Genomic DNA, 14,514 nt, shown 5'->3' with positions numbered 1-14,514 from the left:
AATCAGAAATTACCATATTCTAGATGAAAGCAAAACTCAAATGTGCTTAAATTGCTCAAATCTGGGGAACCAGATAATCATTGTCCCAGAACACAGAAAAAACTAATACATAACTCTAAGTCTAGTAGTAAGTATTGTTAAGGAATCTTTCAAATGAGGGTAGTACCATAAGGCTGCAAATATAATGCCTACATTTATGAAAGGAAAAAAAGGTGATTGATTGCTCTCTCTAGTCCTTAAGTCAATTGCATGCTAGGCTCTAATAATTATTGTTCCTTCAAAACTTGTTCCAAAGACATAGAAGTGAATAAAAATATTAGGCCCATATTGCATTTCATCCCAAAGGTAGAACAGGCCAATCTAACTAGACATCTTTAATAAGAGAATTTACATTTTTAAGTAAAGGAAATGTGCTATGTAGGATCAAACACTATAAATATCATGATCCTACACCTTTCCTAAGTCATAAGCCTGAAGAGTTTCTTAAACCTCTTTTGATCTTAAAATATTCTTCCAGTTCTTAATATATTCATCTATTTAAGCAGCATAAAAGTATTTTTCCCAGGTCTTTAGGAAGTTAGATATATGTTTTTGTATTGCAATTGGTACTCTTTAGAAATTCCAACTAATACGAAGTTTAACTTCAGGAGCCCTAGATTTAGTTTATCCTTTACATTTTCACAAGGTTGAATGCCTGAGAAAGATATTAGGAAGTTGCAGAGAAAAGCCAGGTCAATGCCTGTAGCATTCCTCTCCATTTCTATAAGACAGTTTCATTCCTACCTTTTTCTTTATAGTTAGGCAGTTACCACGTATTCCTTAATGGTTTCTATTTAAAAGATAAGGCATTTTCGTCTAGATTTCTTTTCGTACAGATTTTAATTCTATAATTGGGGTAACCAAGTAATGACACGCCAGCCAGATCTGAATGGCAGTAGCTTTACCATATTTCTTGAATATGAGATGACCCTGACTATAAGATGACCCTCCCTCCTGCAATAATTAGATTATATATATGGAAAAAATTATCTTAAAAAAAAATAAAACGTCGAGGTATAGAATCTAGTTATTGGAAGATTACCTTGAATTTGCCCCCCCTCCCACTGCTACAGTAGAGAAAATAAATCCCCCTCCCACTGCTGCAGTAGATAAAACAAATTCCACATGCAGGTATTCCCCTCTTCCTTACTGTCAGACCCTGCTCTCCCTGAACACATAGAAGTGAGGGGCAAATTTGAAAATACTGACCTTGAAATAAACATATGGGTACCCATAGACTTAGTTCATCCAGAATTGATGCATTTTACATTTTTTGAAACTACTACAAGTTTTAGTACAGGTATTCCATAGGCACATCTACATATGTGGCTTACTGCTCAGTAGACTAATTTACTGCTCAGTAAAGCGTCACCATCTACAAGTGCATAGCAATTAGGCCAGTTTAAACTAACTTACTGTGTTGTCGGATAGTCCTGTCAGACGCAAGTAGTTTCTGACAGCTCAGTAAATTAATCTGCTTAAACTGGCATCGGTCCTGGAGGCACTACAGTAGACAGTGACGGGGCTGGCTGGGGCATGAGGCTGCTTCAGTGCTGGGCTAGCCAGTGGGCAGGCCCACACTGAAGCACCCTTATGCCACAGCTAGCCACTCCATAGCATGTGAAGCCCCATCAGAACAGCTCTAGGCTGATGTGCTGTGGAATGGCTGGCTGGGGGCTTAGCCCCATGCTGAAGAACATTTGGGCCCCGGCCAGCCTGTCGACAGCACGTAGAGCCTGGTCAAAGCAGCCCTGGGCTGGCAGGCTGACTTCCTACCCCTTGGGTCCCCTGCTAATTGCTCTGGAATTTTTGCTCTTGGTCGCATGTTCAAAGGTTCACCTGGGAGCAATAAGTTCCAGAGTTTATTTATGTTCATTAATTGCACGTGTAAATGCACCCCAAAAACACGCTTTTAAGCAGTATGTTTATACCTACTTATTATATATAGTACAAACTGTGCATCATATTAATCCAAAGTCAGAAGGCTCATGATTTACCCTGTAGCTCATTGGGCTGGACCCTAACAGTCAACAGTGTTTTAGCCATGGTAACCCCACAGCTCAGTATTGCTCAGTATATGTACCCACAAAAGGACCCATGTGTGAATCAGTGCCCCCACTCATGACTGGAACGGAGTGTTCTTGTCACAAATTCTGGAATCCTCCTAACGTCTATATGCAGATAATGTACAGGACAACCTGGTCTGGCTCCACCTCCTAGAGGGTGAGACCACACTATTCATATGTTGAGACCTTATTTGATGATGTTTGCCAGACATTTAAGGCTGGTGAAGAAATAGGAATCTTTGGAAATAGGAAATAAAGGCACAGCTCACCTGTGGAGTGAAGAGGAAGTAAAAATGCAATATAGTGGCTCACCATGACTTGAAAAAGTGTTGGTGGTGAGGGGGGCTGAGTGCAGTGGGCACTACCATGTGTCTTCTTCAAATGGGATGCACTAATCTGTTCTTATATTAGGTTCCCATCAGCACCTTGGCATTTTTGGCTACAATCAAATTTAACATTTTTAGCACCAAAGGGAGGGTGTCATGGCTGGCTCTGGCCCTCCTGGTGCTGACCTCATATTACAGTGCCTCCAGGACCAGTGCCGGTTTCCTGTGGAAGGAACACTCACCTGTTTGGGGGTTTCTTTTAAGGACCAAAAAAAAAAAAAAATGGACGTTTCCATCAGCATGTTTGCCCAATATAGGCCAGGTATTTTATAATCATGTTCAGTGTTGGCTTCATTTAATCAACTTCATGTTTGGTTTTTGTTACTGAACATAGGCTACTTTTGGCACCAGTTTAATGCCAGTGTATGTAATGAGGTTTCCTTGTACATGAATGTAAAATGAGAAGCTTCTGGCCCCCCCCCCCCATGGTGGCTGGGGGGAAAAAACTTCATCTTGTATTCAGATACATACAGTAATTGCTGCAGCTCTTGAAGCCATAGCAATTAACACTGCCCTTGCTTGTCCTGCTGCCCAGTTTCTGAACCTGGGGGGAACCCTGCAGTCAGATCTAGAGTGCAGAGCTGCATTATCTCAAGAGGGTACAAATCTTGAGAGGGTACAAAGAACAACCACGTGTATGGTCAAGGGCATGGAGAGTAAGCCCTATGAGGAAAGACTCCAGGAACTGGGCCTGTTCAGCCTGAGTAAGAGAAGGCTGAGAGGCAACTTGATAGCTGCCTACAAGTACATCGGGGTGAGCACCAAGAACTAGGGGAGCAACTCTTCAGGGAGGCACCTCATGGGAGGACAAGGACTAACGGATATAAACTAACAGAGGGTAAATTCAGGCTAGACATAAGAAAAAACTTTCTCTGTAAGGGTCACCAGAACCTGGAACACACTCTCAGCTGAGGTGGTCCAGTCACCCTCCTGGAAGGTATTCAAGATGATGCTGGACGGGCACCTTGTCAAACTTGTCTGAGTCCAATAACTTTCTGCCCACAATGGGACTGGACTTGATGATCTTACAGGTTCCTTCTGGTCCAATGGTTCTATGATTCTATCTGGCATGCAGGGCTACTGATAAAGCTGGAAGTGTGGTTCTGGGAAAAGTGGCAGCTGCCATGGTTCTAGGAGCCACAGTAAATTGTTGCTGCCAAATTCCAACTTAGCAGGTCAAATGACACAGCTCCATGCTCCAGATCCGACCCGCAGACAAGCCCTGTGTTCTGGATCCGGCCTGCAGACTAGTGTCATATCATTCATCCAGCAAATGGGACTATATGACCTGAGCATCCCTGTTTTGTAGCATTAGCTCCACAAAATCATATTGCTTTTATGATTAAACTAGTGGGAAGGAAGGTTTTGTTCCATTTACATTGACTACAGTGCCTTGGGATCTGGCCCAAAGAGCCCATGAGGGACACTTCATATAAATGAATTAGAATTGGATGTTTTATAAATGGTAATGCTATCACTTAATTTCAGATTGGACTGACATTTGCTATCGTATTTGGAGTCATTATATATAGAATCTCCACTGCAGCAGCCTTAGCCATTAGCTCAACTCCTTCTGGCCGATCTAACGTTAGAGTAACTGTCACTGCAACTGCAGTAATCATTAATTTGGTGGTGATCATCATCCTGGATGAAGTATATGGCTGCATAGCAAGATGGCTAACTCAGATTGGTAAGTACAAATCTTTAAATCATTTTTGTTAGAGCAGTTTTTTATATAGGTATAAAAACTACCTATTTACCTGGTATTGTTGTCCAACTTCAGACAGGTGAGTAAAAGGAGAATATGCAAAATAGTTTTTCTTTAATGACAGATGACAAAGCAGTTCAGGATTAAATAATCTCCACTTTTAAATTATTTGGTCAGTCGCATAACTGAGTGGGGAGAAACTGGGGCAGCAGTCCCCACAACCACCTTTGGGAGTAAAGAAGTGCAAAAATAGCCACCACCACAGGTGTGAAGGACCAGAACACTGTAGAAAAGAAATTGTATAGTATTTTCAAGGAAGATCAGGTTCAGAAGACAGGAAATCTTGTCAGATGAAATCTTGTACCAGGTCTGGACTAATTTTATGGACAGAAATGGTTTGGATATTGTCACTGCAAACAAGGTTCCTGAAAATACCAGGCACAGAATTATCAGACTGGGCCTTTTGACTCCATACAATTTTAAAGTAGAGTCCTCAAATCATTTTTATCCTGTTCACATGTCCTTAATGAATTCCTTTCACTGCTTTTCTTGAAAGAGTGTGGAGTTCTGGCCTCAAAAACATGGAAGCTATTCCCATTGACATCATTTAAAGGCAGTCCTCAACTACAGGCTGTCCTCAGACTTACGACAATTGGTTCCTGAAAACCATGTCTTAAGCCAAAACGTAACTCAGAACCAATTTTCCCATAGGAAACAATGTTATAAATGGGGGATTGGTTCCTGAACCAAGGCCCGATATCTTATTTTCACCAAAAATAACCCAGAATTTTGTACTTAATCAATTATAGATGAGTAATATAGCTACATTAATGTATTTATATTGTAAATAGCAATTCTATTGATTTGGAAGGACTTCTTTAAGGAGACTTTGTTGGACTTTTTGAAGAGCTCTTGGTTGGACTTTTTGAAGGGCTCTTGGCTGGAGTCTTCTCAGAAGTCTTTGCTGCAGGTTTTTCTGGAGTCTTGTCTGCTTTCTTAAAGAAGTGTCCAAGGAAGTTTGGACAGATTTTCTCCAGGGAGATGAGTGAAGTAGCAAACTTGTTCGCTGGTGTGGCTTGGCATCAGATCAAGCATTGTAGAGTCAAAACTGACGTCAAAAAGTTGAAACCGGGTGTCAATTTATAAACATTGTAAGTGTGAAACATAGTAACTCGAAACATTGTAAGTCGAGGGCTGCCTGTATTGTACTCTTTTACATTAAAAAGAAATCTTGTAAATATTAATGAGATCAGAAATGAGATCTCTGTAGCTTGTTTTTTTTCATTGGCTTCAGCTGAACCAGGTTTATGAGCCTTTATGTCAACATATTTCCTTAAAGGATAGTGGATTGCATGACAAGAAGTTTTCCAAAAGTTCAAACATAATTAGCACTTCATGAATACTTTAGAATACTTCATGACTTGGAATGTAACTTACTGTTTTACATGTGTCTTATTTGCTCCAGAGGTCCCAAAAACTGACAAAAATTTTGAAGAGCGACTGATCTTCAAAGCCTTCCTTCTGAAATTTGTCAATGCTTACACTCCCATTTTCTATGTTGCTTTCTTCAAGGGCCGGTGAGTTATTTAGAAAGTTATTTAAAATCTCAACAGTTTATTTGAGCTTATTTGCAATGGTCCAGATTCTGGTTGTTTCTGAGTGCACAGCTACCAGTGGAGTTCTACAGACATCCAAAGCTAGTTTATGAACTGTGGAATTTATCTGTGCCTTTCTTCTAACCTTGTTCCATCTAATTGACTTCTTCCTCCCTCTTGTACATGACAGTTTGCCTCAAGTTAGCTAAGGTTTGTTTCTACTTTGAAAGATGTGCCTTAACAGCAGTTTGGTATGTATTTGTAATATTTAGGATGTATAAAGAAGACTCAGTAAAAAATCTTTACCACCTCAACAAAGTCAGCATTTAAATTTAAAATGAAAAGAAAGTTTTTCCAAACATAACTAAGTAAAATTTTCTTCTTTGCATTTTTGTGTGTCAGGACAGATTATTAACAATTCCATATATTTGTAATTCCTGTTCAAAAGTTTAGCAATTTCATGTAAAAGACTGCATGCCAAGTGTATTGAGGGAATAAATAAATAAATTCTTACTAGTGTTTCCAAACTGTCCTAGATTTGTTGGACGTCCTGGAGACTATGTCTACATTTTTCATTCTTTTCGAATGGAAGAGGTAATTGCATGTTGCATGCTGACAGCTAATCAAAAATGACAAGCAAATTCTCAAGCAGGGGGTTTAGCAGAAGTGCTGACTCGTTTTCCTTTCTCTGTTTTAGTGTGCCCCTGGCGGTTGCTTAATGGAGTTATGTATTCAGCTGAGCATTATTATGTTGGGCAAACAGCTCATTCAGAACAATCTGTTTGAGATTGGCATCCCGTAAGTAAGACAGTGGTTTTACATTCATTTTGAACCATATGTAAAAGATATATCAAGGCTTCTTGATGCAAATATCTGGTTTATTTCAGTTTGTCACTTGCATGCAAGAAAATTTTATAGCAAGGCCATTCCTGTTCTTTTGTAAATACACTGTATCTTTTATCTTCTATAGCACTTTCAGAGTCCTCATAACAACCAATCCTTTTTTGTTTTTTTAACACCCATGGTTCTCTGAAAAGTATTAAAGGATCTATTCATTTTCTACTATTTATTGCTGAGTATGTAGATTTGGCTATAGCTGATCCCCATTGTTTCTGTGTTTGCTGTTAGCTTGAAGTTTGTATTTACAATTAGCTTTTAAACACTTTTTTTTACAAAGCTATGAAAACTAATGATGTAAAGTTTTTGTGTCCATTAGCATAAAGTTAGCTGTAACTCCTGAGCCATCCAAATTATAGGCCTCTTAAATGGAAAACAACAAAAAAAAACCAACCCACTCAAGTGATCATTTTGTTCCCCTCAGAAAAATGAAGAAATTTATAAGATATGTGAAATCAAAACGTCAGAGTTCTTTAGATCATGAGGAGCACGTGAAAAAAAAGCAGCGCTATGAAGTGGACCACAACTTGGAGCCTTTTGCTGGACTTACTCCAGAATACATGGAAATGAGTGAGTGAGCTTTAAAGTAATTTAAATCTAAACTTCAGTAGGTATAATTAAAAAGGATGGTGAACCATGTTCTTTGATAGGGACATGAGTCATGTTAACCCATTTTATAAAAATGTCCTCCAGAGCAGTAGATTTAATAAGGCATTGTTGGCTGTTATAAGGAGCTAAAATGATTTTCCACATATAACATAGTAATCTGTACATATGCACAGAACTGCCTCACAATGGTCAGCCTGAGCAGCTAAGAAACTTCTCCAAATCAGCTAGAACAGAAGAGTGCTGGATTGTATCTCTTATACCAGGAGTGTCTAAGTCATCCCAGACCTTGAGCCCTAGGCCAGATCCAGACTGCAGGGTTCTTCCCGGGCTAGACTCGTGAGGCCAGTGACTGCAATAGCAGCAGCAACGTTGGAGACCTGGGGGAAAAGCAGTGATGATGGCAGGAGTCTGGGGGGTCTGGCAGTGTTGGGGAGGGCAGAGGAGTGAGCCAAATGGCCTCACGGCAAACAGGGGTTTGTCAGCCAGTGCTTACTTGTCCCCTTACTGCCAGCAGCCATGCCCAACAGCCTGGGACCCTTGAATACTGCTACATGCCACTCCCCAGCCTAGCCACATTTTCAACTTTAGGTAGCTCACTGGTAGCCTGGTAAACTAGATGGAATGGCTCTGTAGGTTGGATCCAGCCCACAGGGCATATGTCTGACACATCTGTCCTATACCATGTGTTTGTGGTAACAGCTGATGGCCCTGGTCTCTATCTTAATATATGATCTTAGAATATATCAAGCAAAGTATTTCAAGCAGTGGTAGAAAAGCACTGATGTTCTTATTCAAGGGCACTGGTAAAACCATCTGGAATATTATATACTATTTTGAAAGAAGAATGCAAAGTGGAGTAACTGCAAAAAAAGGCTATGAAGATAATTGTGGGAATGGAGAGTCTTTTTTTTAATGAAAGGAGACTAAAAGGACTCATCTTCCTTAGGGTAGTAGAATGAAGGCTGATATGAGACATGGCTGGTTTCTATAAATGCCTCAGGTGGGTAAATACTGACGAGAAATAAGAGCTTTTTCATTAAACCAACTGAGGAGATTAAAGTTCTGGAACAGTTTTCCAAGAGAAGAAGTGAGAGCAAAACACTTAAACAGTTTCAAGATAGAGCTTGATTAGTCTATGTAATAGGAAGTATGACCTGGTTGCAAGAGATTGCAGGGGTCTGGACTCTGAATTCAAGGGGTCCTTTGCAGTCCTTTATTCTTTGGACCACTCCACATGTCATAGATCAAATAAAGTATAGTGCACCCCAGGCTGGATCTCAACATGACTGACTTCTGCTTCTGCCATGCCTCCTATTCACAGGGGAGCAGGCTTGGAGGTGGCTCTGCCCATTCTTCATCACCAGAGAATCACACCATGTCAGAAGAATCCTCAGGCTTTCAAGCAACTGTCTGACCACCTTGCCCAGCCAAGGAAGCAGAAATTGTCAGAGCAGGGACTAATTCATTTTTATTCACAGGTGAATTATCAGTTAATCAGCTCCCATATAGAAATGTGTTTGTGAGGAACAGCTCAACCTCCTTTTTGTTTGGGAACATGGAAATCTTTGGGGAATGGCCCTATTATACTGTAACACACCAAAGCACAGTTCATAAATACAAGTCACTGCCAATGACATTGTCTCTCTTTTCAGTTATCCAGTTTGGGTTTGTAACCTTGTTTGTTGCATCCTTCCCACTGGCCCCTTTGTTTGCATTGTTGAACAACATTATTGAAATACGACTAGATGCAAAGAAATTTGTCACAGAACTTAGGAGACCAGTTGCAGTTCGAGCAAAAGATATAGGTAAGTGCATTACCAAATAGCTTAATTGTGAGATACTTTAACTCATTTATTTTTCTCTTAATTGATGACAGATTATTTTATGTTGAGCTGGCTTCATTAGCAGAAAGGCTTTTATAGAATAGTAGAAAATATTTTAATATAACCCAGCTGTGAATTATCACTTATTTTTAAGATAAGAGGTTTCAGATGGAAACAAATATTTTAGTATAAAAACATTACTTTACAGATCAAGAATGATCAATGCAATGGTAAGATACCCAGTATGACATTCCATGTCAATAATTTCTGATAATGCAAGTTTCTTGTGGAAGCAAAAGTTCTACATTAAATATTATAGTTCCTCAAACTGTGGGCCAAAGAGAAACACAAGGCAAGAAAAGGGGGAGTGAGTGGCTGCTGGAACGTTCTCTGAATGTAGCTTTAGCCAGTTCCTTCCTAGCCAGCATGAATACTGGGACACTTAAAACTAGAAACAGCAGTGCTCCACTGGCTGGAACCATTCCCTATCATTGACCAGTAGCCTCATACTGGTTCTCTTGCCAGAAAAACCTCTGGCATTGCAGAAGAGCTAGGAGGTGGCTTTGCTTTTAAGAATGAATGTATTCATGAAGCTGCTTTCCCTGGCTGCCAGTTAATTGGAGTATCAGAAACATATAAGTAAAAAGCTCATAAACGGAGGTGTTCAGATTATGGTGGCAGTGATTGTGAGCAAAGAAATCTACTGTTAGTTATTATCCAGTGTGTTGTCCAGTATTGGGGCACGGCAGGCAGATGATTTCTGCACGTTCCCCATTGTGCTTAGGTATTAAGCACAATATTAAAGGACAATTGTCATACTTTCTCTCTTTTTTTCTGCCATTACCTCATGTCTTTTTAGTTTTGTTTTTGCGAGTCCCTGGCCCAATCTTACTGGGATACTTTAGGAGACGTCTGGTTGCAGCAGACCACCAACTATCAGACTGGAATTATCAGACTAGATGTCCTAGCCAACAGAGGTCATGCTCAGTTACTGGCAATGATCAAGGGCTTGATTTGGCTCTCAGTGAAATTCATAACAAATTTCCTGTTGGATTAGGGTCAAAAATCCCAGGCCCAGTCGATTTGAATTATGCTGTGCGTTCTCAGTGGTATAGAAGCAGTGGTCACCAGAGCATATAATTCCAGTGCTCCAGATAATGCACAGCTTCTCAGTAGTTTTCTGGCATGATAAATTTGCTGATTTTCACCTATAAAGCCCTAATGCCTGCCCCTACATACCTAAGGGACTGTGTTTTCCCTTATGCCCCACTGTGATCCCCAAGGTCACCCAAGAGCAGCCTCCTGCAAGTACCATTAATACACCAAGTTTGTTTGGTGAGGACACATGGGAGGTCATTCTTGGCAGTCACCCCCAGCTTTGAAAGTCCCCACCACCATTTTCTCAGCACTGACGTGCATTTTGCCATTTATACAAATGCATGCAATACAGCACCAGGCTGTCTTAAAAAGTGCCTGGCGCTGCGTCACAAGCTTGCATGCAGTGTGTCCAAAGGGTTTTTCGCAGACCACGTGCAGCACGCAGAGCTGATTTTGCAGGTATTTTACGGTGACCCCACCCCTCAGCACTGATTGGCAGAGAGGCCTGAAGGGAAGGAGGGACAAGGGGGCAGCTGCCATCTTGATGGCTGGATGCCCTTCATGCAGCCCCATCCCTTGGCACTGATTGACAGAGAGGCCCCAGGGGGGGAGGAGGGATGAGGGGGCAGCTGCCATCTTGCCTGTTGCCCTTCGTGCCACTCCGCTAGTCGGCATCTTTCCCTCCTAGCAGTGAGGACTGTTGGCTCCCGCTGGGGAGCCAGCATTTTATTTTAATTAAGTTTTTGTTGTTATTGATTTTGCAAACAATCCCAGATTTTGCAGTTTCCATGAAATCCACAAAACCACAAATTCAGTAGATCCTTATCTATAGGTTATTTTAATACTCTAATGGCTTTTATAAGTTTTCTCTTCTTTTGTTTTCTTGTTCCTTTGTTTTTGTTATTTTACTCTTTTCAGTAAGCTGCCTTTATTGGGAAGGACAGCACATAAATAAATACGATTGAAAGCAACTTTAAAAATAATTTACTTGGCAAGCAAAGGACTCTCTCAGCCGGGGGAAACCCTTGAGAGATATAGGCTTATATAACATTTCTGTGCTGTTCTGTGTATCTCTAACTGCTGAAATGGCTCTTCGGGGTCAGATGTAACCAGATATATGTAACAGCCACCAGCCTGAGAATCTGAAGTTGCAGAGCCAGTTTTGTACATGTTAAGCCCTTAACCAAGCACAGAGCAAGCAGCCTGGGATTTAGCCTTTAGACTGATGCAGAATAAGGCCCCTTGTGTCTGAATTGCTTGCAGTTCTGTGAGAAACATGCAAACATGCATTTGCTTAGTCATAATATGATGCAAGTCACTGCTGTGCTATACTATTACTAACAAAGGCTGAATTCAGAACAAGTAGGAAGTATGACCTGGAAGTATGAGCTGGGAAAGCTAGAGTTGACCTTGCATTTGTTAGGTCTCAGTACGATTTATCCAAGTTACAGAGAGCCACATCCTCTCTATTAGGTGCCTAAGTGGGATCCTATTCCACCCTGCATAAGTCTCCGAAAAAACAGTAAGAGGTTTATTTTTGTAACTCACCATCATTGTACCAGTAAGATTAAGTGAAAAAAAACAGAGAGCAGGAGGAGGACATATACAGTTTTTATTAACTGTGTCTTATAATCTCAAACAGGGTGGAATGGGCCCACAAAAATCCCTTTATGTACCTAATAGGTGGACTAGATGGATCAGGCTCATAGTATTTAGTCCCAAGACAATTGTATATGCAGTAAGTTCACTATAAGCCAGTATATACACCCCCTATAGAATGCCAAAGATGAGTTTAACAAAAAGCCAAAGGAGCTCATATACCAATTCATATCCCAGTGGACTTCACTTATCAACACAGAATGTATACAGAACCTTCAGTTGCTTGTGCTAGAGAATTTTTTTAAAACTGTTATTAGTAAGAGGCTGTAGGCTGTACCAGTCACAGGGCTGAGCACTGTTGAAATAGATGATCACATATACTAAACTGGTGTGTACTTTAAACACTGCAAAAATCCCTTTGTTAAATTTAGGAAACAGGATGTAGAAAGTAGCCATGAGACTGGTTTGCTGAGAGGAAGGTGAAAAAAGATCAACCAGTTAGGGGCAGCTATGGAATTAACATATATTCAGTATTATCTTTTTGCGTGCCAGACTCCATGCTTCAAAACCATTGGGAGTTTCTGGATATAGTAGGCCAAAGAGAAGGAGAAAACAGGACAAAAGAACAAAAAGGAACAGAGGGTGCATCTACACATGCAATTAACACAATGGAATAAACACTGGAGCTGGTTGAGCGAGAGTACACTGCTCCCAGGTGCAGCATCTACCCATGCAATCTGAGCCAGGGCAGAGCAGTTCTGAGCTAGCAGGGGGAACAGGAGGTCAGTCCCAGGCTCCAGTTGGTGGCATCGGGCAGCACAGGGGCTGGCAGGAGCCAGGGGTCTGCCCCCTGGTTGGCTGGGATGACCAAAAGCAATTTGCACCCGAGGGTCATCATCTAGACAGGTGTTTGATCCCACTTAATGACTCTGCCATAAGTGACTCTGTCCCAATTGATACTATCCTATGGCAGAGTTATTTAGTTTGCTGCGCCCTAATACTGGCACACATGTAGAGTGTATCGCTTTACTGCAGAGCTAATTAGTTAACTGCAGTAAAGCACACTGTAGATGCACTCAGACTGGATCCTTTGGAGCTTGGGTACTAAGGCCCCTGAAGAAGTAAGAATTCTTTGTGGGCAGCTCTGGCCTTTGGCAGATGCAATAAGGTTTGGTCACTTGATCAGGTCTATAAAGGGATTTCTGTGGAAATTCCAGTTCCTCTTCGTGAGTTTTCTCCTTCCCATAGAGAATGATTTGGATCAAACAGATAAGAAGTTATCATCTTTCCTTTATGTGCCCAGTCCCACTGCTGTCCATCTTACTATACCCTGACTTTGCCTTCTCCCAACAGGAGCTGTTGGCTCAGAACTCTTTAAAATGAGGCACATGTCCCAATATGGATGTTGGAATCAAACTTTAGGCTCTTTTTGAACCCCAACTGTTTGAAATAAGGCTTATTACAAACTGAACTTTTTCTAAAAAATGCAAATGCAAGCAAGCATAGTTTTCTAGAATCATGAGACTAGTGAGAGATGCTACGTTTTCAATTACCAGTGCTTTCTTTAACAGCCTGAAAATGTTTAATACCATGTTTGTCCTTCCCTCAGGAATCTGGTATAATATCCTCAGAGGTATAGGAAAGCTTGCTGTAATAATAAATGTAAGTAGTTCCATACAAAAAATGCAGTACCTGATTCCCCATTCTGTTACATTGGTTTTATTCTAACTTAAACCTAATCAAGTCAGTGGAGTTACCTAGTTTAGTAACTATCACAGGGACAAGAGAATTAAGTCCACCATTTGGTTTTATATCATTACAGTGTATCACATATTGCTTATGCATTATAAAAAAATACAGAATTAAACAAAGGTATAACAGGCAGTAGTAATGCCAAGGATAACAATAAAGAAGCAGTTTGACTGCATACTTCTGCCATTCAGGCAAATAAAAAAGTACTGCTGATCTTAAATTTCTTTCTTCCTGATTTCTTGACATTTTGAAACTCACTCTCTTTGACCACTTTTTTTAAAATTCTTGTTATAAAACCAAATTTCCCCTGTAAGCTTTTTGGGCCAGATCCTCAAATCATGTAAATCAGTTTAGCTCCATAGAATTCAATTATTGCTAGCTAAGAATGTGGCTCTTAATTTGATTCTGTTTTCATGATGTGAGTTGTTATTTGTCAGGGGTCAGCAACCTACAGCCTATGGCTTTGATCTGGCCTGCAGAGCCATTGCATCGAGCTCATGGACTTGGGGCTTTGGGGATATGCAGAAGCAGGGGATTTTACCCATTCTGTGCTGCACTGCATTGCAGCCAAGTGCTTCATCCATGTCGCATTGCAGCTGGGTGGCACAGAGAAGTGGTGTCTGGGAGAAGGGGTGGTAGCTGTATCATAGCCCCAGCTGGCCTTTGACCTGAGCTGAGTGATTCTGGCCCACCACTGGAAAGTGTTGCCCACCCCTGGTCTATGATTTTAAGATTCAATACTGCACTACAGAAAACAATGGGACAGCAAACTCAGGCCCCATAGAAGACACGCAAGGCTAATTTCAGTGTTTTAAGACCAGCATGCTTTGGGTCATTTTGATTCTTCTGAAGATTCTTATACTGAAGTCAAAGGAAAAGATTATTTCTCACTTCTGTTCTTAGCCTCCTATATTGTGTGACTAGAAATTAGCTTGTTTCACC

The 14,514-nt window shown here is 40.8% G+C and overlaps 1 protein-coding gene across 4 annotated transcripts in view; it reads left to right on the top strand.

Annotated features, from left to right (window-relative positions):
* Positions 1 to 14,514, top strand: part of ANO1 (anoctamin 1) — a 166,334-nt gene that overhangs the window by 133,886 nt on the left and 17,934 nt on the right. For all 4 annotated transcript variants that reach the window (XM_019519443.1, XM_019519440.1, XM_019519441.1 and 1 more), the window contains 7 exons: positions 3,980 to 4,181; positions 5,665 to 5,776; positions 6,331 to 6,388; positions 6,492 to 6,592; positions 7,116 to 7,261; positions 8,953 to 9,105; positions 13,430 to 13,482. In XM_019519443.1, the coding sequence (XP_019374988.1) occupies positions 3,980 to 4,181; positions 5,665 to 5,776; positions 6,331 to 6,388; positions 6,492 to 6,592; positions 7,116 to 7,261; positions 8,953 to 9,105; positions 13,430 to 13,482 (825 nt within the window). The remainder of the gene's footprint in view (positions 1 to 3,979; positions 4,182 to 5,664; positions 5,777 to 6,330; positions 6,389 to 6,491; positions 6,593 to 7,115; positions 7,262 to 8,952; positions 9,106 to 13,429; positions 13,483 to 14,514) is intronic.

This window comes from Gavialis gangeticus, unplaced genomic scaffold (assembly GCF_001723915.1).
Source record: "Gavialis gangeticus isolate Ggan-Ray unplaced genomic scaffold, GavGan_comp1, whole genome shotgun sequence".
Taxonomy (NCBI): domain Eukaryota; kingdom Metazoa; phylum Chordata; order Crocodylia; family Gavialidae; genus Gavialis; species Gavialis gangeticus.
The sequence above is the reverse complement of the archived record's forward strand: the minus strand, read 5'-3'. Positions and strand labels throughout refer to the sequence as shown.